This window comes from Schistocerca nitens, chromosome 1 (genome assembly GCF_023898315.1).
Source record: "Schistocerca nitens isolate TAMUIC-IGC-003100 chromosome 1, iqSchNite1.1, whole genome shotgun sequence".
NCBI lineage: Eukaryota > Metazoa > Arthropoda > Insecta > Orthoptera > Acrididae > Schistocerca > Schistocerca nitens.
Window position 1 is genome coordinate 765,031,331 of NC_064614.1, and position 27,003 is coordinate 765,058,333.

At 42.7% G+C, this 27,003-nt stretch overlaps 1 protein-coding gene across 1 annotated transcript in view; it reads right to left on the minus strand.

The window, feature by feature from the left end:
- Positions 1-1,975: 1,975 nt before the first annotated feature.
- LOC126199518 (odorant receptor 43a-like) overlaps positions 1,976-27,003 on the minus strand; it is a 63,223-nt gene continuing 38,195 nt past the window's right edge. The window contains exons 5-7 of the mRNA XM_049936476.1: positions 24,112-24,225; positions 18,086-18,241; positions 1,976-2,035 (exon numbers count right to left, since the gene is read on the minus strand). Coding sequence (XP_049792433.1) covers positions 1,976-2,035; positions 18,086-18,241; positions 24,112-24,225 — 330 coding nt within the window. The remainder of the gene's footprint in view (positions 2,036-18,085; positions 18,242-24,111; positions 24,226-27,003) is intronic.

Sequence of the window (27,003 nt, forward strand, 5' to 3'; positions counted from 1 at the left end):
AAGCAGCGCGTTAGCGCTCTCGGCTACCCTGGCGGGTCAATAACGGGTCCACACCCTAACCACGAAAAATATCCCCATACAGTAGCACCATCTCCGTGCAGTTAACTGCTGACGCTACACACGGCGGCAGGTAACGTTCTCCAGGCTTTCACCAAACCCAAACCCTTCCATCATTATGTCTCAGGTTATAGCATGGTTCATCATTCCATATCACTCGTTTCTTGTCATCCACTGACAAATGGCGTCGCTCTTTGCACCACCTCAATCTTAGCTTAGCACTAACTACAGAAATTTGTTGCTTATGAGGAGCAGCTCGACCATTGTAACCCACATTTTTAATTCCTTAGCACAGTCTTTGTATTAGTTGGACTGCTGGAAGCAGTCTGGAACTGACTACTAGTACCTTACGCTGATTTCTTTTAATATTTACAGCTATCCTCCTCAATGTTCGATGGTTCCTGACCGTTACCACATGAGGTTTGCCTGGTCCTTGTTCCTTTGCGTTTACATTTGACCATCACATCTTTCAGTCAGGTGACACCCAATGACTAACACACATCGGAAGCGGCTGAGCTCTTCTAACCGACACATCGGTAGTTACTGTTTCTCTATTGATAATACGACGAAGTGTTGTTTTATACCCTCATGACAGCTAGTTGTAAATTATGCTTACCCAGATATGCATGGAAACTTTGGGCACACAGACAGTGTATGCTACAGCTAAAAGTTTTTCCTCATTATTGCCACTCACACACCATTTCTACAAGTCTTCTTTCGTCTTCTATTCTTAGAAACACTTCTTCATATCTCATGCTGTCAATCTGTTCCACATCAAACGTATTTTTCTACAAACAGATTTCAAAAGTTTTGAAGTGTTTTCCCCCTTAATATTTCACTGTAAATTATTCATTGGCATAGTCTATAATAGTATGCTCCAGACAAAAGATTTGAGGAGCTCTTTGTTAGTAGTTTCGTGACTCTTTTCGCCTAAATTTTTTGCGGTTTTACAAGCTGGCCCGTCTATGTGTAATTACAATCCGATCTAATTCGCTAGATCCCCGCCCTTGCATAACTATCCCTGGTAGCAGCGGTTTCACTCGAAATGTCGAACTCAACAATAGGCTCTTGATACTGCGGTCCGTGGAAAGTTCAGAGTTCGCAAAACTTGGACGGGGTGCACCACTCTGACGTCTCAGTGATGAAGTACGAGTCTTCTTCCTTCCGTATGTAACTTTCATTCAGACGGCCAGTGCAGAATCAGATAACATCGCAGTCACGTGGTATGGTGGAATTTGAAAATCGAGAAGGCGAAGGGTACGACAATACTCCAAGCTGGCTGTTGCGTTCAGTTCAGTTGCCCAACAGTCAGATGCCACACGTCAGCAAGAAAGAGAGACCCTTGAAAATAAACTGCGTACGTGCATGAAAAAACGTATTTCGCGAGCATTCAGCTCCAAAAAAGAAATTTGAAAGAAACGCATACAGTGCTCATGTAATTATATCTGGATGCAGTATTAACAACTAGCACGATCTTAAGTTTTCTCTTTGTAAATTCTCGCTTACTCTTTTATTCACCGAAGGTGACTCTTAAAATGTCATAGAAATTGCACCGATGCAGCTGAAAGTGGTGTCATCTTATAATCATACAATAATAATAATAAGCGTTTCGTTGAATGTGAAACACACTTATTTGAAATAAGAATGAAGATACAAAGGGAGTGAATAGGCACACATATAATAAAATAAAGACACGTTTGCAGTCTGAAGAAATGTGTTCTTGACTCAAGAGTATTTTACTAAACGTGAAGTTATTTTATTTTAGGTTTAGTCCAAGTTTCTCATACATTGTGTTTTATCAATAACGTTGAGCTGTGCGACTTTCTTCAGTATAAAAATTTGTTCCAGGAAAAAATATTCTACGTTGCATTTCTTAACGTTAGTTCGGATTTCACAACACTTTCGGTATTGTTTAATTTCACTGAGTGTTATGAAAATGATATAGCAAGTTCAGCAATCCATACGATCCGTTCAGCACCTGTGAAAAAACAATGTTAATGTACTGACTACTAATTACAGTTCAGTTACTTTTAAATAAATTACTACGTATCGTGTAGGATGATAAAGTTAGATTATCAATTCTTCTGTGACTCAAATGAAATTCTTGTTGAAATGGAGGAAATGTTGTAAAAGTCATGAGTCACAAGGAAAAACTGTGTATTTTGTAAGATTTACATTTCCTCCTAGAAGTACACAGTGCCATCCACAGGAAATCGTTAGTGGAAGACTATATATATTTATACTCTGTCTCACAAATGCAAATGCGCAAGAAGCTAGATGCTGTAACATGATCGCAAATTGCTGGTCGTAAACACTAGTGCGTTTCAACTGACAATCTGATCTTACATAAATACGTTGCATAAACTCCTCAAGATAACCTTTAATTAGTGCGATGTAGTATCAATTTCTCAACTAAACTGCGCATGACCTTCTGTGTCGAAATATTATTAGCTTAATACGTAAGGTTTTAAAGTGGCAGGCACAGTTATTTAGCGAGAATTCATTATTGTATAGTTCACTCAGTAAGAAAAATAATACTAGACTACTAATAGTTAAATAGAAACATAGAGTAAGAAGCTGAGATTCAATTCCCATCTTGTTTTACTCTGAAGTACCAAAGAAACTGGTGTAGGTATAGGGCAGAATACGGCGCTGCTGTCTGCAACGCCTCTATGAAACAACAAGTGTCTGTCACAGTTGTTAGATCGGCTACTGCTGCTACACTGCAAGGTTATCAAGATTCAAGCAAGTTTTAACGTGGCGTTACAGTCGGCGCACGAGCGATAGGACACAGCGTCTCCGAGGTAGAAGCGGGGATTTTCCAAACGACTATTTCATAAGTGTACCGTGATATCAAGAATCCGGTAAAACATCAAATCTCCAACATCGCTGCGACCGGAAAAAGATCCTGCAAGAACTGGACCAACGATGCCTGAAGAGAATCGTTCAACTTGACAGACGTGCAACCCTTCCGCGATTGCTGCAGGGTTCAGTGCTGGGCCGTCAACAAATGTCAGCGTGTCAACCATTCAACGGAACATCAGCGATATGGGCTTTCGGAGCCGGAGGCCCACTCGTGTACCTTTGATGACTGCATGACACAAAGCTTTACGCCTCGCCTGGGCCAGTCAACACCGACAGTGAACTGTTGATGACCGGAAACACGTTCCCTGGTAGGACGAGTCTCGTTTAAAATTGTATCGAACGAATGGACTTGTACGGATATGGAGACAACCTCATGAATCCATGGACCCTGCACGTCAGCAGGCGATTGTTCAAGCTGGTGGAGGCTCTGTAATAGTGTGGAGCATGTGCAGTTGGAGTGATATGGGACCCATGATACGGCTTGACACGACTCCGACAGGAGGCACTTACGTAAACATTCTGACTGGTCACCTGGATCCATTCATGTCCAATGTGCATTCCGAAGGACTGAGGCAATTCCAGCAGGACAATGCGACACCCCAAACGTCCAGAATTGCTGCAGAGTGGCTCCAGGAACATTCTTTTGAGTTTAAACACTTTCACTGCCCATCAAACTCACCAGACATGAACATTCTCGAATATATCTGGGAGGCTTTGCAACGTGCTGATTAGAAGAGAGCTTCACCCCTCGTACTCTTACGGATTTATGGACAGCCCTGCAGGATTCGTGGTGTCGATTCCCTCCAGTAGTACTTCAGACATTCGTCGAGTCCATGCCACGTCGTGTTGCGGAACTTCTGTGTGCTCTCGGGGGCCCTACACGATATTAGGCAAGTGTACTAGTTTATTTGGCTCTTCAGTAAAGTTGCCTCTCAATTGCAAGGTGTACCTGTTTCTGCATTTGAAATATGTTTTGAAGAATATGAAGATGAAATAATACACGTTTCGAAAACCGAAGATATGAAACGTGACTGGACCATTGACGTATGTAACAGATAAGGATTAAATATCTGTTTACTATCTTTGCTATCGGTCGACAATCTGGAATGTTTCTTTGCTAGAAATAGATAAAATCACATTCACACAACTCAGTTCTAGCGCAATGCATGCTGTTTCAGCTGCCAAACGTCACTCTGCACCGCGTTATGTTGGTGCCTATATTATTTTCGCTAATTCTCTAACTCTCACGTATCGTTTTATCGCGACTTCTGCTGTGGTGGCAGGTGCTGGTGTAGTTTCAATGGAGGCATTGCATGATAGTAACTCACTCTGTCACCTACCTTTCTATTCATAAAGATGCTACCACCTCTTGCACCGTTCACTGATGCTGATCTTATTACCCTTAGGTTGTCCGATCAGAAATCTGTTCTAAACCCATTTCAATTCACTAACTCTTGCTAAGTCAAACTTTACAGTCTTCATTTCTCGTTTAGATTCTCGAGTTTCCCCACCAACGTACCATACGTAAATATTACACGCACCAGTTCTTAGGACGCTAGCACTTTCTGTACTGAGTATACAGTAAATAGGTCGAAGCGGTACACAGATAGCAAAGCGTGAATCTTCAAAATTAACTGTGATGGAATTAAAAAAATATATGTAAGTGGAACTGGACGAAATTTGACACTCGATTTAAAAAGTGCTCTAGTTTGTTTGAGAGCAATAATTCCATGGTAGCAACAAAAGTATCCGGACACCGATTAGTGAACATTAAAATGGAATGTGTCCGCCCTTCGCCTTTATCACAGTTTTAGCTCTGCTGGGAACACTTTCAGTGAGGTGTCTGAGTGTCTGTCGGTGAACGGCAGCCCATAATTCCTCGATAGCCGAAACCAGAATAGGTAGTAATGTTGAATACTGGGGTTTGGAGTGAAGTGAACGTTCTAACTCATCCAAGAGGTGTTACATTGAATTCACCTCGGTACTCTGGGCCGGCTAATTCACTTCACAAACTATTTGCTTTATGACAGAGTCTGCCGTTGTGCTGGTGCAAAGTGCCATCGTCCCCGAGCTGTTCCTCTACTGTGCACCGTCCACAGTGCTCCAAAATGCGTTTATATACTTCCGCATTTAACGTTTTTTAAGAGCTGTACCCCATGAACCATGGACCTTGCCGCTGGTGGGGAGGCTTGCGTGCCTCGGCGATACAGATAGCGGTACCGTAGGTGCAACCACAACGGAGGGGTATCTGCTGAGAGGCCAGACAAACGTGTGGTTCCTGAAGAGGCGCAGCAGCCTTTTCAGTAGTTGCAGGGGCAACAGTCTGGATCATTGACTGACCTGGCCATGTAACACTAACCAAAACGGCCTTTATGTGCTGGTACTGTGAACGGCTGAAAGCAAGGGGAAACTACAGCCGTAATTTTTCCCGAGGGCATGTAGCTTTACTGTATGGTTAAATGATGATGGCGTCCTCTTGGGTAAAATATTCCGGAGGTAAAATAGTCCCCCATTCGGATCTCCGGGCGGGGACTACTCAGGAGGACGTTGTTATCAGGAGAAAGAAAACTGGCGTTCTACGGATCGGAGCGTGGAATGTCACATGCCTTAATCGGACAGGAAGGTTAGAAAATTTTAAAAGGGAAATGGCTAGGTTAAAGTTAGATATAGTGGGAATTAGTGAAGGAACAAGGCTTCTGGTCAGGTGAATACAGGGTTATAAATACAAAATCAAATAGGGGTAATGCAGGAGTAGGTTTAATCATGAATAGGAAAATAGAAATGCGGGTACGCTACTACAAACAGCATAGTGAACGCAGTATTGTGGCCAAGATAGATACGAAGCTCACGCCTACCACAGTAATACAAGTTTATATGCCAATTAGCTCCGCAGATGACGAAGAGATTGATGAAATGTATGGTGAGATAAAAGAAATTATTCAGATAGGGAAGTGAGACGAAAATCTAATAGTCATAGGTGACTGGAACTCGATAGTAGGAAAAGAAATAGAAGGAAACGTAGTAGGTGAATATGGAATGGGAGTAAGGAATGAAAGAGGAAGCCGCCTGGTAGAATTTTACACAGAGCGTGACTTAATCATAGCTAACACTTGGTTCAAGAATCATGAAAGAAGGCTGGAGATATTGAAAGGTTTCAGATAGATTATATAATAGTAAGACAGAGATTCAGGAAACAGGTTTTAAAATGTAAGACCTTTCCAGGGGCAGATGTGGACTCTGACCTCAATCTATTGGTTATGAACTGTAGATTAAATCTGAAGAAACTGCAAAAGGGTGAGAATTTGAGAAGGTGGAACGTGGATAAACCGAAAGAACCAGAGGTTGTAGTGAGTTTCAGGGAGAGCATTAGGGAACGATGGTAGCAGAGGATCAAGTAGGTAAAAACACGAGGGCTAGTAGCAATCCTTTGGTAACAGAAGATATATTGAATCTAATTGATGAAAGGAGAAAATATAAAAATGCAGTAAATAAAGCCGGCAAAAAGCAATACAAACGGCTCAAAAATGAGATCGACAGGAAGTGCAAAATGGCTAAGCAGGGATGGCTAGAGGACAAATGTAAGGATGTAGAGGCGCATATCACTAGGGGTAAAATAGATACTGCCTACAGGAAAATGAAAGAGACCTTTGGAGAAAAGAGAACCACTTGCATGAATATCAAGAGCTCAGATGGAAACCCAGTTCTAAGCAAAGAAGGGAAAGCAGAAAGGTGGCAGGAGTATATAGAGGGTCTATACAAGGGCGATGTTCTTGAGGACAAGATTATTGAAATGGAAGAGAATGTATATGAAGATGAAATAGGAGATATGATAGTGTGTGAAGAGTTTGAAAGAGCACTGGAAGACCTAAGTCGAAATACGGCCCCGGGAGTAGACAACATTCCATTAGAACTACTGACAGCCCTGGGAGAGCCAGCCCTGACAAAGCTCTACCATCTGGTGAGAAAGATGTATGAGACAGGTGAAATCCCCTCAGACTTCACGAAGAATATGATAATTCCAATCCCAAAGAAAGCAGGTGTTGACAGATGTGAAAATTACCGAACTATCAGTTTAATAAGCCACGGATGCAAAATACTAACTCGAATTCCTTACAGACGAATGGACAAACGGGTAGAAGCCGACCTCGGGGAAGATCAGTATGGATTACGTAGAAACGTTGGAACACGTGAGCGTGAGGCAATACTGTCCCTACAACTTTTCTTAGATAATAGATTAAGGAAAGGCAAACCTATGTTTCTAGCATTTGTAGACTTGGAGAAAGCTTTTGAGAATGTTGGCTGGAATACTCTCTTTCACATTCTGTAGGTGGTTGGGGTAAAATTCAGGGAGCGAAAGGCTATTTACAATTTGTACAGAAACCAAATGGCAGTTATTAGAGGCTAGGGGCGTGAAAGGGAAGCTGTGGTTGGGAAGGGAGTAAGACAGGGTTGTAGCCTCTCCCCGATGTTGTTCAATCTGTATACTGATCAAGCAGTTAAGGAAACAGAAAAATTCGGAGTAGGAATTAAAATCTATGGAGAAGAAATAAAAACTTTGAGGTTCGCCGATGACATTGTAATTCTGTAAAAGACAGCAAAGGACCTGGAAGAGCAGCTGAACGGAATGGACAGTGTCTTGAAAGGAGGATATGGGATGAACATCAACAAAAGCAAAACGAGGGTAATGGAATGTAGTCGAATTAAATCGGGTGATGCTGCGGGAATTAGATTAGGAAATGAGACGCTTAAAGTAGTAAATGAGTTTTGCTATTTGGGGAACAAAATAACTGATGATGGTCGAAGTAGAGAGGATATAAAATGTATACTGGCAATGGCAAGGAAAGCGCTTCTGAAGAAGATAAAATTGTTAATTTCGAGTATAGACTTAAGTGTTAGGAAGTCGTTTCTGAAAGTATTTGTATGGAGTGTAGCCATGTATGGAAGTGAGTGAAACGTGGACGATAAATAGTTTAGACAAGAATAGAATAGAAGCTTTCGAAATGGGGTGCTATAGAAGAATGTTGAGGATTAGATGGGTAGATCACATAACTAATGAGGAGATATTGAATATAATTGCAGAGAAGAGAAATTTGTGGCACAACTTGACTAGAAAATGGTATCGGTTGGTAGGGCATATTCTGGGGCATCAAGGGGTCACCAATTTAGTATTGGAGGGCAGCGTGGAGTGTAAAAATCGTAGAGGAAGACCAAGAGATGAATACACTAAACAGATCCAGAAGGATGTAGGTTGCAGTAGGTACTGGGAGATGAAGAAGCTTGCACAGGATACAGTAGCATGGAGAGCTGCATCAAACCAGTCTCTGGACTGAAGACCACAACAACAACGAGAGCTATATGGTCGTCATACCCTAACCATGAAAATCATCCCCATATTGTAGCGCCTCCTCCTCTGTATTGCACACTTGGCAGTACACAGGTAACGTTTTCCAGGCTTCCGCCAAACCCAAAATCTTCCATCATATTGTCACAGGGTATAGCATGATTCAACACTCCAAATCACTCGTTTCCTGTCATTCAGTGTCCAGTGGCGTCGCTCTTTACCGCACCTCAATCGTAGCTTAGCGTTGAGTACAGAAATATGTGGCATATGAGTAGCTGCTCGATCATTCTTTTTATGTCATGTACCAAATAGATTTATCTTGTGACTTCTGTCTTATATATCTGTTGGAATAGAATGACCATAAGAGCAGTTGTTTTTATTATTTATTTCTGTGACAATGATTTTATATCAGCTGGTCTTCCTCATGTATCGTTATATCCAAATGTTTTATAAATGTTAAGCTACGTTCGGGTATGTGGAATTGTACTAATAGTAATGTAAGTCCTCCCTGATTATAGCACCGTCAGTGTGTTGAAACCGGTCATCCAGTAAACAGTATTTAACCGATCTTGGCTTTTGAATTATTTCTCCAACAGAGTGATCTCCCCACAACAAACTACGCGTTCACTGCATTTATAAAAGGTTTCGTTTTTATATGTATGTTTGTGTGTTTTGTGCGAGAGTGATCCAAAATCTTGGAACATAACGATATATAAAGTGTATAATGTACGAATTATGAAAGTTTTTTTTTGTGTATTTTGCTTGAGATTTTAATTTTTATGTTATAATCTTTTGACAAATTTCATTCATGTGTGATGTTAGTAGTTAAATGGGAGAAATCACTTGATTTGCTAGTGTAATAGTTTGCTAGAGTGTTTCGATTTTTAACGTCCCTACCCGATGGACGGATCAGCATCGACAAAGTCACATACCCGGACCTCGTTAGACACTACAGAGAGGTATGGCACTTAATCTAGGGCACTGACGCAAGGACTGGTCACCACCTCCCTTCCCCTGGCCGACCAAATGTTGGCAGTGAAAATTTTCTGTCAGGTTTCGAACCGTAATACACTCCTGGAAATGGAAAAAAGAACACATTGACACCGGTGTGTCAGACCCACCATACTTGCTCCGGACACTGCGAGAGGGCTGTACAAGCAATGATCACACGCACGGCACAGCGGACACACCAGAACCCGCGGTGTTGGCCGTCGAATGGCGCTAGCTGCGCAGTATTTGTGCACCGCCGCCGTCAGTGTCAGCCAGTTTGCCGTGGCATACGGAGCTCCATCGCAGTCTTTAACACTGGTAGCATGCCGCGACAGCGTGGACGTGAACCGTATGTGCAGTTGACGGACTTTGAGCGAGGGCGTATAGTGGGCATGCGGGAGGCCGGGTGGACGTACCGCCGAATTGCTCAACACGTGGGGCGTGAGGTCTCCACAGTACATCGATGTTGTCGCCAGTGGTCGGCGGAAGGTGCACGTGCCCGTCGACCTGGGACCGGACCGCAGCGACGCACGGATGCACGCCAAGACCGTAGGATCCTACGCAGTGCCGTAGGGGACCGCACCGCCACTTCCCAGCAAATTAGGGACACTGTTGCTCCTGGGATATCGGCGAGGACCATTCGCAACCGTCTCCATGAAGCTGGGCTACGGTCCCGCACACCGTTAGGCCGTCTTCCGCTCACGCCCCAACATCGTGCAGCCCGCCTCCAGTGGTGTCGCGACAGGCGTGAATGGAGGGACGAATGGAGACGTGTCGTCTTCAGCGATGAGAGTCGCTTCTGCCTTGGTGCCAATGATGGTCGTATGCGTGTTTGGCGCCGTGCAGGTGAGCGCCACAATCAGGACTGCATACGACCGAGGCACACAGGGCCAACACCCAGCATCATGGTGTGGGGAGCGATCTCCTACACTGGCCGTACACCACTGGTGATCGTCGAGGGGACACTGAATAGTGCACGGTACATCCAAACCGTCATCGAACCCATCGTTCTACCATTCCTAGACCGGCAAGGGAACTTGCTGTTCCAACAGGACAATGCACGTCCGCATGTATCCCGTGCCACCCAACGTGCTCTAGAAGGTGTAAGTCAACTACCCTGGCCAGCAAGATCTCCGGATCTGTCCCCCATTGAGCATGTTTGGGACTGGATGAAGCGTCGTCTCACGCGGTCTGCACGTCCAGCACGAACGCTGGTCCAACTGAGGCGCCAGGTGGAAATGGCATGGCAAGCCGATCCACAGGACTACATCCAGCATCTCTACGATCGTCTGCATGGGAGAATAGCAGCCTGCATTGCTGCGAAAGGTGGATATACACTGTACTAGTGCCGACATTGTGCATGCTCTGTTGCCTGTGTCTATGTGCCTGTGGTTCTGTCAGTGTGATCATGTGATGTATCTGACCCCAGGAATGTGTCAATAAAGTTTCCCCTTCCTGGGACAATGAATTCACGGTGTTCTTATTTCAATTTCCAGAAGTGTACATCCGAGTGGAGCGCCACTGCTGGAGCGTGCGTTAGCGGCCTCGGCTAGGGAGGCGGATTCTGGGAGCGTAGTCCATCAGCCAGCGCCCTATGTACACACACAGCTCTGCACAGCTCTTTCTCAGGAACATAATTACCATACAACCGTGCTTTTCAATGACCTCAAAGACAGCATGCACGTCGTTGCCGAGCATGTGTGGCAGCTAGCTATGACAATACCTGTTGTCAATTGTTTTGTTTGTTGCTGTTATAACGGTGACTTTCTAGATTTGTAACTTTGGTTGAAGATTTTCATCATAGATTTCATAACTTTATAGTTTTCTGAACTTTGTTGCATGGAGGATGCCTTGTGATTAGTTTTCAATTACTTCTGGCATCCTTCTAATACCATGTTGAGGAAATATTCTCTCGCTTCCATATCATGATTAGTAAATGGCTCTGAGTACTATGCGACTTAACTTCTGATGTCATCAGTCGCCTAGAACTTAGAACTAATTAAACCTAACTAACCTAAGGACATCACACACATCCATGCCCGAGGCTGGATTCGAACCTGCGAGCGTAGCGGTCGCTCGGCTCCAGACTGTAGCGCACGGTCACTACGGCCGGCCATGATTAACATTTGAACATAAATGTATAATGGGTATGGCAACTGGTCGCTGAAGAGCAGTAACGGATATGTGAAGGTTTTGCAAATATGGAAGCTCGAAACTGAGGTTTAGCAGCTCCTCGTGGCATACGATGTGTCTTACTTTGTAACCACTGTTTAGGAGGACACTGTTATTCCCGGATTAAAGGTCCTATAAAACAATAGACTATTACGAAAATCGGAGTGCCAAGAAACTGGAAAGTGAACTGTAACTGAACCAAATCACGCATAGCTCGCTGCGTAACAACGTTATCTATCCAGCACTTTGGTCATATTTCCAAAGACGGTATCTACCAATGAGTGGGATATTTTTTCCTTCGCTTCATGTGGCGTCGAAATGGCATTGCAGTTCAGTTTAGGAAACTGATGAGCTGGCACTCTTGGAAAGAGGAACTGCGAGACATACGTGATCATCCATACATTGAGGCTTATCCTAATCCCTCACTGTTATTACGGTTTATAGAAAAAGAAGAAAAACTGCTCATGTGTTTCTGCCTAGCATTCACTTTTAGTGTGACAGGAGATCTCAGGAGATGTCAAATATTCCATTTCATGCCTATGTCTTATAAAAAAGATTCATAATATCTTCTGTGCCCAATACATCCTACGAGGAATGGTTCACGATTCTTTTGAAGTAAGTGGCGGAAGTGCAGAGTGAGATCCATTCGGTAAGGCGTTCATCCCTCTGTGGGAAACTTCACGTCGTCAGTCGAAACTGTCTAAATTTCTCTCAGCACAACCAACGAATACTGTCTCTGTGTAACGAAACGGTGTCTAATGAAAACTGTTAGAAACTCTTGTTGATACTGACATCGGAATGAGGACAATTTTTAGTTCAGCTGACAACGACACACTTCCTTCAGACATATTCATTTTATTATGTGAGTGTGATTAAATATATTCCTTTCTTCGTCGATATTGTCGAGAATCTCCTCATTCCTTTCCTTACTGGTCCGCCTAATTTTCAACAATTTGCTGCCTAGGTAGCAGAATGCCTTGACGTCTACTAATAGTCGCTGTTATAATTTCTGCTACTTCGCGCTACTTTCGTCTTCCTTTGGCTTCCTCTCAACCCATATTCTGTGCTCATTGGACTGTTCATTCCTTCCAGCAGATCCTGTAATTCTTCTACCCTTTTACATAGGATAGCAATGTCACCGGCGAATCTTATCATTGATATTCTTTCACCCTGAACTTTAATTCCACTCGTGAACCTTTCTTTATTTCCATCATTGCTTCGTAGATGCATAGATTGAACAGTAGGGGCGAAAGACCACGTCACTGTCTAACACCAATTCTAATCCGACCACTTTGTTATTTTCCTCCGAATTTCTAACATCTTGCACCATTTGCATTGTCGCGCGCTTTTTCCTACGAACTAGCCTGATTTCTCTTTAGTCTTGCTTCTATTATCAACTGCAATATCAGAACTACCTCTCCGATTCCTTTATCTTTTCCAAAGCCAAACAGATCATCATATAACACTTTCCCAATTTTCTTTTCCATTCTTCTGTATATTATTCTTGTAAGCAACTTGGTCGCGTGAGCTGTTAAGCCGATTGTGCGATAATTCTCGCACTTGTCAGATCTTGTCATCTTCGGAATTGTGTGGATGATGCTTTTCCGAAAGTCAGATGATATGTCGCCGGACTCATACAATCAACACACCAACGTGAATAGTCGTTTTGTTGTCACTTCTCCCAATGATTTTAGAAATTCTGATGGAATGTTATCTATCCCTTCTGCCGTATTTGACCTTATGTCCTCAAAAGCTCTTTTAACTTCTGATTCTAATACTGGATCCCCTGTCTCTTCTAAATCGACTCCAATTTCTTCTTCTATCACACCAGACAAATCTTCCCCCTCATAAACGCTTTCAATGTATTCCTTCCACTTATCTGCTCTCTCCTCTGCATTTAACAGTGGAATTCCCGTTGCACTCTTAATGTTACCACCCTTGCTTTTAATGTCACCGAAGGTTGTTTTCACTTTCCTGTATGCTGAGTCTGTCCTTCCGAATTTCTTTTTCGATGTCGTCACATTTTTCCTGCAACCATTTCGTCTTAGCTCCCTTGCACTTCCTATTTATTTCAGTCCTCAGCGACTTGTATTTCTGAGTTTCCCGGAACATTTTTGTACTTCCTCCTTTCATCGATAAACTGAAGTATTTCTTCTGTTACCCATGGTTTCTTCGCAGTCACTATCTTTATACCTATGCTTTCCTTCCCAACTTCTGTGATTTCCCTTTTTAGAAATGTCCATTACTCTTCAGTCGTACTGCCTCTTGAGCTACTCCTTTTTGCTGTATCTCTAGCCTCAGAGAATCTCAAGCCTATCTCGTCGTCATTCCTCAGTACTTCCGTATCCTACTTTCTTGGGTATTGATTTGTCCTGAATAATTTATTGAGCTTCAGCCTACTCTTCATCGCTACTGCACTGTGATCTGAGTCTGTATCTGCTCCTGGGTAACCCTTGCTATCAGTATCTGAATCTCCGTCTGACCAAAATGTTAAAAAAAAAAGTTCAAATGTGTGTGAAATGTTATGGGACTTAACTGCTAAGGTCATCAGTCCCTAAGCTTACACACTACTTAACCTAAATTATCCTAAGGACAAACACACACACCCATACCCGAGGGAGGAGTCGAACCTCCGCCGGGACCTGCCGCACAGTCCATGACTGCAGCGCCCAAGACCGCTCGGCTAGTCCCGCGCGGCGACCAAGATGTAATCTAATTGAAATCTCCCCGTATCACCCGGCCTTTTCCAAGAATACCTACTCGTCTTATGATTCTTGAACAGAATATTCGCTATTACTAACTAAAATTTATGACAGAACTCAATTAGTCCCTCTCTTCTCTTGTTCAATGTCCCACGCCCATATTCTCCCGTGACCCTGTCTTCTACTCCTTCCCCTATAACTACATTCCAGTCCCCCATGACTACTAGATTTTCATCTCACTTCACTCACTGCATTACCCATCCAGTATCCTCATATACTTTCTCTACCTCTTCATTTTCAGCTTGCAACGTCGACTGAACTACTGTTGTCACTTTTGGTGTGCTGTCTATTCTGATGAGAACAACCCTATCACTGAACTGTTCACGGTAACACACTCTCAGCTCTACTTTTCTATTTATGTTGATATTACCTATACTCATCTGACTCCCACTATATCTAGATTGAGCGTTTTCATTTATCTTCTCACATTTTCTCGGTTCCTTACTATTTTTAAAATTCCTACATCCCACGCCACGACTCGTAGAACGTTATCCTTTCGTTGGTTATTCATGTTTTTCTCGTGATCATCTCCCTCTTGGCAATCTCCTCCCTAAGATCCCAATGGGGGAATATCCGGAATTTTTTGCCAATGAAGAGACAGTTATTCAGTTACAGGCTACATGGCCCGTGGATACACATTATGTGTCTTTAATGCAGTGGTTTCCATTGCTTTCTGGATCCTCACGCCATTAATCATTGCTGATTATTCCGCCTTTTTGGGCAGTTTCCCGCCAAAGGGCAAGAGAGTGCTCTGAATCTCTGTCCGCTTCTCCGCCATGTTTGTCAAGGTCGTTCGGAGAATGAGGGTGACTTCTTACGCCGGAAGTCTTCGGCCGCCAATGCTGATGATTTTTAGGACTCTATGTGTAATAACCAAGAAAGAAGACAAAAAACGAAGTGCTCGAATTGTTGTTGTTGTTGTGGTCTTCAGTCCTGAGACTGGTTTGATGCAACTCTCCATGCTACTCTATCATGTGCAAGCTTCTTCATCTCCCAGTACCTACTGCAACCTACATCCTTCTGAATCTGCTTAGTGTATTCATCTCTTGGTCTCCCTCTATGATTTTTACCCTCCACGCTGCCCTCCAATCCTAAATTTGTGATCCCTTGATGCCTCAAAACATGTCCTACCAACCGATCCCTTCTTCTAGTCAAGTTGTGCCACAAACTTCTCTTCTCCTCAATCCTATTCAATACCTCCTCATTACTTACGTGATCTACCCACCTTATCTTCAGCATTCTTCTGTAGCACCACATTTCGAAAGCTTCTATTCTCTTCTTGTCCAAACTAGTTATCGTCCATGATTCACTTCCATACATGGCTACACTCCATACAAATACATTCAGAAACGACTTCCTGACACTTAAATCTATACTCGATGTTAACAAATTTCTCTTCTTCAGAAACGATTTCCTTGCCATTGCCAGTCTACATTTTATATCCTCTCTACTTCGACCATCATCAGTTATTTTACTCCCTAAATAGCAAAACTCCTTTTTTACTTTAAGTGTCTCATTTCCTAATCTAATTCCCTCAGCATCACCCGATTTAACTTGACTACATTCCATTACCCTCGTTTTGCTTTTGTTGATGTTCATCTTATATCCTCCTTTCAAGACACTGTCCATTCCGTTCAACTGCTCTTTCAAGTCCTTTGCTGGCAGAATTGCAATGTCATCGGCGAACCTCAAAGTTTTTACCTATTCTCCATGAATTTTAATACCTACTCCGAATTTTTCTTTTGTTTCCTTTACTGCTTGCTCAATATACAGATTGAATAACATCGGGGAGAGGCTACAACCCTGTCTTACTCCCTTCCCAACCACAGCTTCCCTTTCACGCCCCTCGCCTCTAATAACTGCCATCTGGTTTCTGTACAAATTGTAAATTGCCTTTCGCTCCCTGTATTTTACCCCTGCCACCTTCAGAATTTGAAAGAGAGTATTCCAGTTAATATTGTCAAAAGCTTTCTCTAAGTCTACAAATGCTAGAAACGTAGGTTTGCCTTTTCTTAATCTTTCTTCTAAGATAAGCCGTAAGGTTAGTATTGCCTCACGTGTTCCAACATTTCTACGGAATCCAAACTGATCTTCCCCGAGGTCCGCTTCTACCAGTTTTTCCATTCGTCTGTAAAGAATTCGCGTTAGCATTCTGCAGCTGTGACTTATTAAACTGATAGTTCGGTAATTTTCACATCTGTCAACACCTGCTTTCTTTGGGATTGGAATTATTAATAATAATTATTATAATAATTATATATATATATATATATAATAAAGGATAATTAAATACACTATAAGACAGAGATGCAGATTTTATTACCTGTTAATCACGCTGTTCGTCTAAGAAACAATTAAGGAAATAAAAGATAGGTTCAGGAGGCGGGATAAAATTCAAGGAGTAGGGATATCAGAGATGAGATTCGCTGACGACTTTTCTATCATTAGTGAATGCAAGGAATTCTATACTGAAATATGGCGTTTCAGTCTTCGATCGCTATACTTTATTTTCAATTACCGGTTTCGGGCTAGCTGCCCATCTTCAGATCATATATTGTAGTTACAGGGTAACATGTCCGTATAGAACACTCGGTTCGCTGTCAAACCGGTAATTGAATATAAAGTATAGCGATCGAAGACTGAAACACCATATTTTATTAATGAACGATCGCGGAATTCCCATTCAGACAATTATGTCTAGTTTTGATAAATTCTATACTGAATGGAATAAACAGTCATGTGGGCAAAAAATGTGAAATGAAAAGTAATCTGAAGAAAGATAAAGCAATGATGAGTAGCTGTAACAAGATTACGGGACCACGAAGTAGGCTAAATGAATGAATTCTGCTACGAAGTAGCACATGATGGATGAAGCAAAGGGGGTATAAATACCAGACTAATAAGGGAAAAGAGAGTATTCCTGCCCAAAAAACGTATACTAACGACAAACATAGGTCTTGGTTTGAGTAAGAAGTTTCTGAGAATGTACGTTTGAAACACAGGATTGTGTGAAAGTCAGTCATGGACTGTGAGAAAACCGGAAAATAAGAGAATTGAAGTCTTTGAGATGTAGCGCTACAGAAGTACGGACTAATAAGAGATGAGGAAGTTCTTCGTAGAACGGATGGGGAAAGAAATGTGTTGAAAGCACTGATGCGAAGGAGGAATATAATGGCGCGACATAAGCCAACACACTAGGGAGTGGTAAGCATTGTACTAGAGGGAGTTGGACAGGGTAAAAAAATAGAGGAAGAAAGAGACTGCAATAAATTCAACAAATAATGAAGGAAGTTAGGTGCAATTGCTGCTCCTACATGAAGAGATTGGCACAGGTGAGGAGTTAGTGGTGGGCAGCTGCAAACCAGAGGGCTGACGACACAACATGAAGGGTAATTTCTTTTCAAATTGTCAGCGCTTGAGCACTGCACACATCAGCTTTAATTCTGTTTGCCTTGAAATGTGGACCCCTACTAACAGTTAGACGACGGGCGCTCCGTGAGGATGTATTTGATTCGATATTGATTCCATACGGGGAGAATAACTCAACATAGTGAGGCACTGGTCAGAAAGGATAGGAACTTCCTTCTTCGGTATTCGTAGCACACTTAACATTGTCATGCGATATGAAGGCATATGATGATGAGCTACAAGTGGGATGAGGATAAACCCGAAGGCCCCCTTTAGCTATTGGAGAGAGAGACCATGAATCGTGACGATGCTCTGAACATTAGTTTGGGACCTCCCGCTTTCTCTGTTTACGAGTGAGGTCGTCACGTATTCTGCAGGTTTAGATGGACAATTGTGATCTGAATTGATCACGTAAGTAGTACATAGCGATTTTGGTCGTATACGGACTTCTAGAGCGCTGATGAAAAACTTTAGAATCTTTTTCACTGACCTGAACCAACGTCTCTTTGGACAGCTTGTTCCTCTTGCCCACAATGATTTCCAAAGGCCGCCCAGCCACCGTCAGGAAAACCACGAGGCTCCTCTTGAAGCGGGTGTCGCAATCTGCCCAGCCACAGCTGACGGTCGAGTTGACTAGCTTTTCACTCTGAAACAAGCGTACGGGCCTACCTTAACGATCTTAAAAGAATACTGCATTGTCCATTCTGTGGAACAACATTAAAAGGCATTCTGAAATTAGGCACCTTACATATTATGATTTGACAAAAGCCATAAGATAGCGATGTGCACACATAAAGATGGCCGCAGTACCACGTACACAAGATATAAAAGGCAGTGCATTGGCGGAGCTGTCATTTGTTCTCAAGAGATTCATGTGGAAAGGTGTCTGAGGAGATTGTGGCCGCACGACGGGAACTAACAGACTCTGAACGGGGAATGGTAGTTGGGGCTAGACGCATGGGACATTCCGTTTCAGAAATGATCGCGATATTCAGTATTCCGAGATCCATAGTGTCAACAGTGAGCCGAGAACTACATATTTCAGGCATTACCTCTCACAATCAACAGCGTGGTGGCCAACGACCTTCATTTAACCACACGGCCGGCCGAAGTGGCCGTGCGGTTAAAGGCGCTGCAGTCTGGAACCGCAAGACCGCTACGGTCGCAGGTTCGAATCCTGCCTCGGGCGTGGATGTTTGTGATGTCCTTAGGTTAGTTAGGTTTAACTAGTTCTAAGTTCTAGGGGACTAATGACCTCAGCAGTTGGGTCCCATAGTGCTCAGAGCCATATGAACCTTTTTTGAAAGTAACCTTTGTTAATTGCGTACCATGTTTACTTTACAGACTACAAACGTTGCTCAGTTTGTCGACCAACCACATCCACGACAACCTTGAAACGCCATTGAGGCTGCTCTATTGCTGTCCGAAAAATCTTACGTAGGATGTGGGTTACCACCCTCGCTATGCCCATTTCAGCTTACAGTCTGTGTTAGGTTAAAATCCGGTGAGCTTGGTAGCCACGCCGTTTTATGTTCTTCTACCCCGCTACTGAAAGAGAACCTCTTCGTCTTCTTTTAATGCATCGATACTAGTGGACAGCAGCAGAACTATTAATGTTGTTTGGTAGAACAACTTCACGAGAAAAGTCCTGCTCACCTTGTTCAGAGCGTCCAGAACCATGTTGTCTGTCTGCTACTGTAATCCACACTCAAGCTTGTGTTTCATCCCTACCTCGGCTTAGCAGTAGTGGAGCCCAACGGCACGTCATGACATTCCTGTAAAGATGGGCACCCATACGATAAATAGTTTTCCGTCTACACTGGCCAAAGCAGTGAAAGTTTAATTATAACCGTCCTCTACACCTACATCTACTTTATGTGTTCATTTACTGTGTGTAAGCGAAACTGTCCCTCTTGTTTACAATCACCTAACATCACAATAATTGATACATATTATGCAGCTATTTACCATTAAGTAACCTGAAGATACAAAGAGTTTGTTGGGGCTAAGGCTTATCAAAGACAACTTTTTCGGCAAGTCTGTACCACTGATGTTGACAGATAAATGATGCGAAGCGGTATAACAGATGTATTCCATTTCAATTTATTGTACAGTGGCTGCGTAATGAGCGTGAATATCAGGGTGTCCCAGGAGAGATGCTCAGTAATAGGCGATACGGCATGAACGATCATTTGAAGCAAAACAGTCTAGTAAACATGGGCTCTAAAATGCATAGACTAGGAACTATGAGTACTTCTTCATCTACGATACTGTGAAATAAAGCGCTTCTGCTGGAAGCTCTTTGTTTTCATATTTTTAGATGTGGTAGAATGGACCAAAACATGAAAAAATTCCAGCAAACAATGGCTCTTAAGTGCATACCTTAAGACCTATGACCACTTGTTCATAATCGCTATAGTGAAACTCGTTTCTTTAAACAAACGATAGTAGCTCTTAAGCTACCCATTTTAGAGCCCACATATACTGGACAATTTTTTTCTTTTTTGGTCCACACTACCTCTTCCCAAAATAATAAAAGCAAAGGGCTTGCAGTATAAGAGATTTGTTTCAAAGTATCTAAGATGAAGACGTGCTCATAGCTCTTAACGTCTGGCATGGATGTGTGTGATGTCCTTAGGTTAGTTAGGTTTAAGTAGTTCTAAGTTATAGGGGACTGATGACCACAGATTTTAAGTCCCATAGTGCTCAGAGCCATTTGAACCATTTCTTAACGTCTGGAGTAAATAGCAATTTCCTGTTCGAACAGTCCACGGGTGTCCTGCCCGTCCATAGTGTCCAACTGGCACAATATTTCGGTGAGCAGACATGTCGCCATCGTCGGGCGTGCTGACGAACTGAGCTCCTGAGGGCGGGCGGCCGTCTTAAATCCCCTCCCCTCGCGAGGCGTTCTCCCGCCCGCGCGTCAGCGGTCGGTAGACTCTGGCGTCGGCGTCTGTGGCGGCGTCGGTGTAACTGCCTCGTCCGCCCTAGTCGCCCGTTCGTTTCCTTTGCTAAGCGTCTTTTTAATTAGACTCAATGCTGGTTCGCATACCCTGTTAAAATTTTAGCCGCAATCTTGGTTGATGAGTCCGTCCCTGGTACGAATTTCCATAGCCTCTCTAACGACGCTGTCCCGGTATTTAGATGTCTGTGCCAGGACCCTGGGATTTTGGTAGTCCATTTTGTGATTTTCGGACAAACAGTGCTCAGCGACCGCCGACTTGTTGTGCCTCTGATGTTCTCGGCAACGATCTTCGTTGGTGTGCACTGTCTGTCCAATATAAGTTTTCCCACATTGACACGGAATCTGGTATATGCCGGCCTTCCGCAAACCGAGATCGTGTTTGACACTTCCCAATAATGCTCGCGTATTATTTCGTGGACAAAAGACAGTTCCTACTCGTTGTTTCCTCAATATTTGTCCTATTTTCCCCTATAGTGCCCCAGTATACGGTATAGGCAGTGGCCATCTCTTTCTCCGTGACTTCTTCCGTCTCCACACGCTACACTGTAGAGGTGGGGCGGAGAGCGAGTCTGATCTGCCATTGCCGACTGGTGTGGCCGTGCGGTTCTAGGCGCTTCAGTGTGGAACCGCGAGACCGCTAGGGTCGCAGGTTCGAATCCTGCCTCGGGCATAGATGTGTATGATGTCCTTAGGTTAGTCAGGTTTAAGTAGTTCTAAGTTCTAGGGGACTGATGACCACAGATGTTAAGTCCCATAGTGCTCAGAACCATTTTTTTGATCTGCCATTCCGGGTACCCGTTTTTCCAGAATACAGTTTTGAGGTGTTCCAGCTCTTGGGGCAGAGTCTCTGCGTCAGAGATGGTGCGCACCCTGTGCACCAGTGTTTTTAGCAACCCAATCCTCTGCGCAGGGTGGTGGCAGTTATCCGCTTGTAAATACAGGTCGGTGTGCGTTTTCTTCCTTTATACCCCGTGGCCCAGGGTGCCATCCGCTCTTCTTTTGATCATGACGTCCAGGAATGGTAATCTTCCTTCTGTTTCGGTCTCCATAGTGAATTTGATGTTCGGATGTATGGAGTTTAGATGTGCAACGAAGTCTAGGAGCTTGTCCGTTCCACAGGGCCAGATGAAGAATCACAGCAATTTTCTAGTAAATATTGACTGTTGGGTCACACCAAACATTGCAGGGCACTGAAGTTCTGCGTACTGCTCTCATGACGTGACTTGCTATTGCCTGACAAACCACAAATTTATCTGTTAGTTCCCACTGATGGTAGTCATAAAGGTTTCTCAGGCTCAGCACTCCGTTAGTCTAGTCTACTCTCGATCTATCTGGTAGCTGTAGTTTCAATCCATTGTTATGATTATTTGCAGAAAAAAATGGATGCCACCCACGCGCCAATCAAATCTTTAATACAATTCGTTGGTGTCTCTTTCCACTCTTCAGTTAATCTGCGTGGTGTGAAGAGAAATCTAATCAACTTATCTTATGGACATACCACATGACGTCTTACGACCACTAACAGAAAATTCTGTCAGTTACTACAGTTGTTTCTACTGCTGATGCTTATACTACTGCTTCAGTCACTCCTATCATAATTTCCTTGAGTTTTCATACCTTCTCAGCTACGAAGGGCTCCACAGACGAAGGGCCAGGGGAAAGAAGCAGAAGCAGAAAAATCGATTTCAGTGGTAGAACTGTGCTTACATCAGTATATAAGCACATACAATATTTTTCATTTCACAAATTAAGTATACTAGGTGCGTCGAATGTGGAAATAGCGTTGTTGGCATCCGCTATGCTTCCCGATGAAGTAGTTACCCAAATTGCAGTCATGCGTCACTGTATAAGGGGAAAGAAATGTTAAACCAAGCAAAACACGAGCAATAATTCCATTATAATTACGAGTATACGAATTTTTGATTGTGGTAGTACAGTGATATTACTCATACCGCGCATGTATGTGGGGCACGTAACTCCAGAACTTCGTAGTACCATGGCGGAAAAACTTAATTACGCTTTGTAAATCTTTATATTTCAACCCGAAACTGGAAGGAGAACGGAATTGTTTGAGTTAGATTACACTGAATAGAAGATAACTGCAGTGATACTGCGCACTAGACAAGTAATAAATTCCAAAGGTAGACAATTATAAGATATGGGCAGTTCAAGCAAGCCATCCATTGGTTTACATTATCATTGTGTCCTTATGATGCCATTTTGGATTCCTCCCTGATAAGCCGTTTGATATTTCAGTAAATGGCAGTGGTTGGATTCAGATTATATTATCTGAAAAGCTGCGTTTTCAAAGGCTATTTTTCAGCGCACTTTGAATCAAACAGTATTTGAATCAAACAGTATTTTCCATTTCTTGATTAACTCTGAGTACAGTTAAAGGAGATGGCTTACATTTGGATTTCCCTGAAATCTCGTTGTGTTTCCAAGGCTACTCACAGGGAATGTAATTTTGATGTTCTTCCGGCCACTAATTTGATTGAGAGTTACGTAATGAATGAATTTTGATCACCAGCACAATCACAAAATATACAGGATGTCCTACGAGGAATGGTCAGTATTCAGGGGCATGACAGCAACCATCACTCGAAACCACAAGTCAAATAAAAACGGCCTCTAAAGTGCCTTTCTTAAGAGCTATGAGCAATTGTTCATCTTTGCTTCTGTGACAAGAATGTCTTCTGCTGAACAAGTGATCATAGCTCTTAAGATATGCATTTTAGAGCCTGTGTTTACTAGGTTATTTTTTCTAGTTTTGGTCAATATTATTTAATCTTAAAATATAGAAAGCAAACGGCTTGCAGTATGAGAGATTTGTTTCACAGTCTCGAAGCTGAAGAAGTGCTCATAGCTCTTAAAGTACGCAATTTAGACTCCATGTTTCGTAGAGATTATTTGCTTCGAATGATGGTTCCTGTCATATCCCTGAATCTTGACCATTCCTCCTGTGACACCCTGTATACGGCTCCTCAGTATCCTCATCCAAGGCTAAAGAGATGAAGTGGAAAAGGAATGACATAGCTTCATCTGCGCCCTTCTCAGCAATGCAGCCAATATAAACATAGAAAGGATTGTCCCGTTGCAAAAACATGGTCACGGAACGAATACATCGAAATTGCTCATTGATTGCTGTGTTTGATAGAGATACATTTCTTTACGAAGTCTATGCAGACAGCCACCTTCTTTTTATCTTTCCTTGCATCCAATCCACTGGGGGTTGGGGTGGGGGACAGGGTTGCAGAAGAACTCTGCTGTACTCTCTTGTGGCCGAGTGAGTCAATACTGACTTGCCTCATTCTTTCCCTGTACAGAAAACTTTGAGTGCTAATTTCTCTGAACTCGTGTGGTTTTTTTCCAGTTTTAACCATTCGGCAGATGCTTATGATCAGTCTGAATCCAAATGTAGCAACATCTCAGTTTCGATAAAAAGAGACTTATCTGTTCATTCCCCTGACCCTTCAAATGAGTGCTGTCTATAGCGAACTTGCCTTGTGTGTGAGATGTGAAGATTACATTCCATCTTTTGTTTCTCTTACCTGATCCGTTAAAATCTGCCCGAAGATGCAGTACAAGCCAGTTTCGTACAAGAGAGGTAGTATGCTTAACAGTGACTTCAACGCCTTTGCCAGACTCCCGTCTCTCTGCAACAGCTATCAGTTCACAGTATGAGATTCACTGACATATACTTTAAAAGAATTACAGTTAACAACAGTACTGAACGACCAGAATGATTTCATGGTCAGTTTGGAGCAACATAGAGCACTGAAATATCTGAAATTATGTAACACTACAGTAATATTTTATAGTTTACACTACAGTAATGCTCTCCGAAAGTTCCGAAGAGAAATGAGACTTGTCTTAACGTTTCACACTCGGAGAAGGGAAAAACCCAACGCATACCTGCTAATGGCGGAAAGCAGGTAACGCACTGGCGGCGAACTTGGGTAGGTACCAAGTGACTTACGGAATGAGTTATCCTCTACCAAGTGCCACGAGCCTTTAAAGACGGAAGAACGGGCAGAGGCACCGGGAACTCTGTTGTCACCGGGATGAGAAATAGTCCCTAAAGGGGGAAGAACCAATTAAGAATAACGCAATAGACCTCCTGTATTTGATTTCGCTGAAACTGTTAATCTCACAAACATACCATTTTTCAAATAGAAAGCATGATGGAAAATCAAATACGGAAAACTACTGCAGGTGTTATCCAGTTCACTGTTACCATGGACAGCACGAGCAAGTCATCGGATTCTGGAGAACCTGTACTAACATGATGGAAAAAATTGAAGTTCTTTGGAAACAGCCATAACAAAATCATGCAGGAGCAGAATAATTTTTCTGTAACTGTTAACGTGAATTTACTTCTGAAAACGGGGAGTTTAATAGATGACAAATGCTCTTACTAAACGCAATATGCTCACTACAGGAGTATAAGGAACTAGATTTAAGGACGAACAGGCCTTTGAATTAGACGGCTATACAATTTTCAAAGGAAAAGTAGGGTAAAGGGTTAAGAAAAATGTCCACATTTAGAAACAATCTTCGTTGTCAGCTGAAAATTTTTCTGTTCCACAATCGATTTCTAGTCACCTAATGGGACACAGAGCTACACAATGCACAATTAACTAAGCGAATTAAAACAAACAGAGAAGAAATATATTAATCTTGTGAAAAGCTTTAACATCTACATTTACATGATTACTATGCAATTCACAATTAAGTGGCTGGCAGAGGGTTGATGGAACCACCTTCAAACTATTTCTCTAGCGTTCCAATCTCGAACGGCGCGCGGGAAAGGGGAAATTTGTAGCAAGATCCTATGGGACCAAACTGCTGAGGTCATCGGTCCCTAGGCTTACACACTACTTAATCTAACATAAACTACGTTATCCTAAGGACAACACACACACCCATGACCAAGGGAGGACTCGAAGCTCCGACGAGGGGAGGTACGCGAATCGTGGCACAGTGCCCAAGACCGTACGGCTATCCCGTGCGGCCGTGCGGGAAAACACGCACTTAAATCTTTCTCTGCGAGAACTGGTTTCTCATGTTTTATCATGATGATCATTACTGTCTATGTAGGTGGGCACCAACAAAATATTTTCGCAATCGGTGGAGAAAGTTGATGACTGAAATTTCACCAGAAGACCCCGCAGCAACGAGAAACGTCTTTGTTTTAATGATTGCCACTCCATTTCATGTATCATGTCCGTGGCACTCTCTCTCCTATTTCGGGATAATACAAAACGAGCTGCCTTTCTTTGAACTTTTTCGATGTTCTCCGTCAGTACCAACTGATGCGGATCTCACACTATACAGTAATACTCAAGAGCTTGAAGAAATTATCTCACAAAAATTCCAAGTAAGTATACTACAATATTGCTGCAGGATATTAATGCATAACTCTGCAGCGAAAAAATTTAGGAACAAGCAGGAGCGACAAATGACTAATAGAACTCTGCAGAGTAACCAGCCTAGTAACGAAATCCGCCGCCTTTAGGCATTTCCCCAGTAAACAGAAAACGTGGAGTTCTTCAGATCTCAATTGAGGTAAATTTCAAGGATACTACGTTGGAATTCCAGCGAATCCTCCCAAGAAAGCCAGAATGTAAAGTTAATAAGAAATACTGAGAGTTAGATTGTGAACACTATCTATCCAAAATGAAATACCAAGAGACAAGTCAACGGAATGATTCTGCAGTATATGAGTAGAAGACTCAAACAGGGGGAAAACTTTTGCAATAAATTAGAAACAAAAAATCTGGGAAATTGAGAACAGCAAAAGAAATAATTCTCTAAACCGAAACGAAAAGGTGGGCGTGGTGGAATCTGCAATGTGATGCAGCACTTACAAGAAGATTAAATGCATGGCAAAATTGGAATAAAGAAAAGAACACGGAAAACCGGTAAGATTAATTGAAACAACCAAACTGACCATGAATACTGAGATGATAAAAACCAAGTACAACACATAGACAATGACTTCAAGATGTGCAATAATATTAAGTTCTATGAGACTTTTAAAATAAACTTAAGTAAATATTCTCCACCAAACTTTTGGCTCAAAGACCAAAATGAGAAAATAGCACTTAATAACCAAGAAACTGCGATATTTTAGCGAAGTATTTGATAATTAACTAATTTCCATGCCTCCACCCATTTGGGAAGCTACCGAGAATAGTTTATTAATAATTTAAAGAAAAAGGTCACGTTTGGATTTACAGTCCATACTCGGCACTTTTACACGTGGTATACGTGACTGCGTCAACCAGTAGTTCAGGCCAGAAGCAATTTATTTCAGTGAGGCTGTTGACAGGCCGCACTCTTCTGAGTGACATTTGCGGCAGCAACAGGGCAAGTAGGAGAAGAGCCACGTGAGGGTTGAGTGATGTGAACAGAACGTGATTGAAGACGCCATGTTCTCT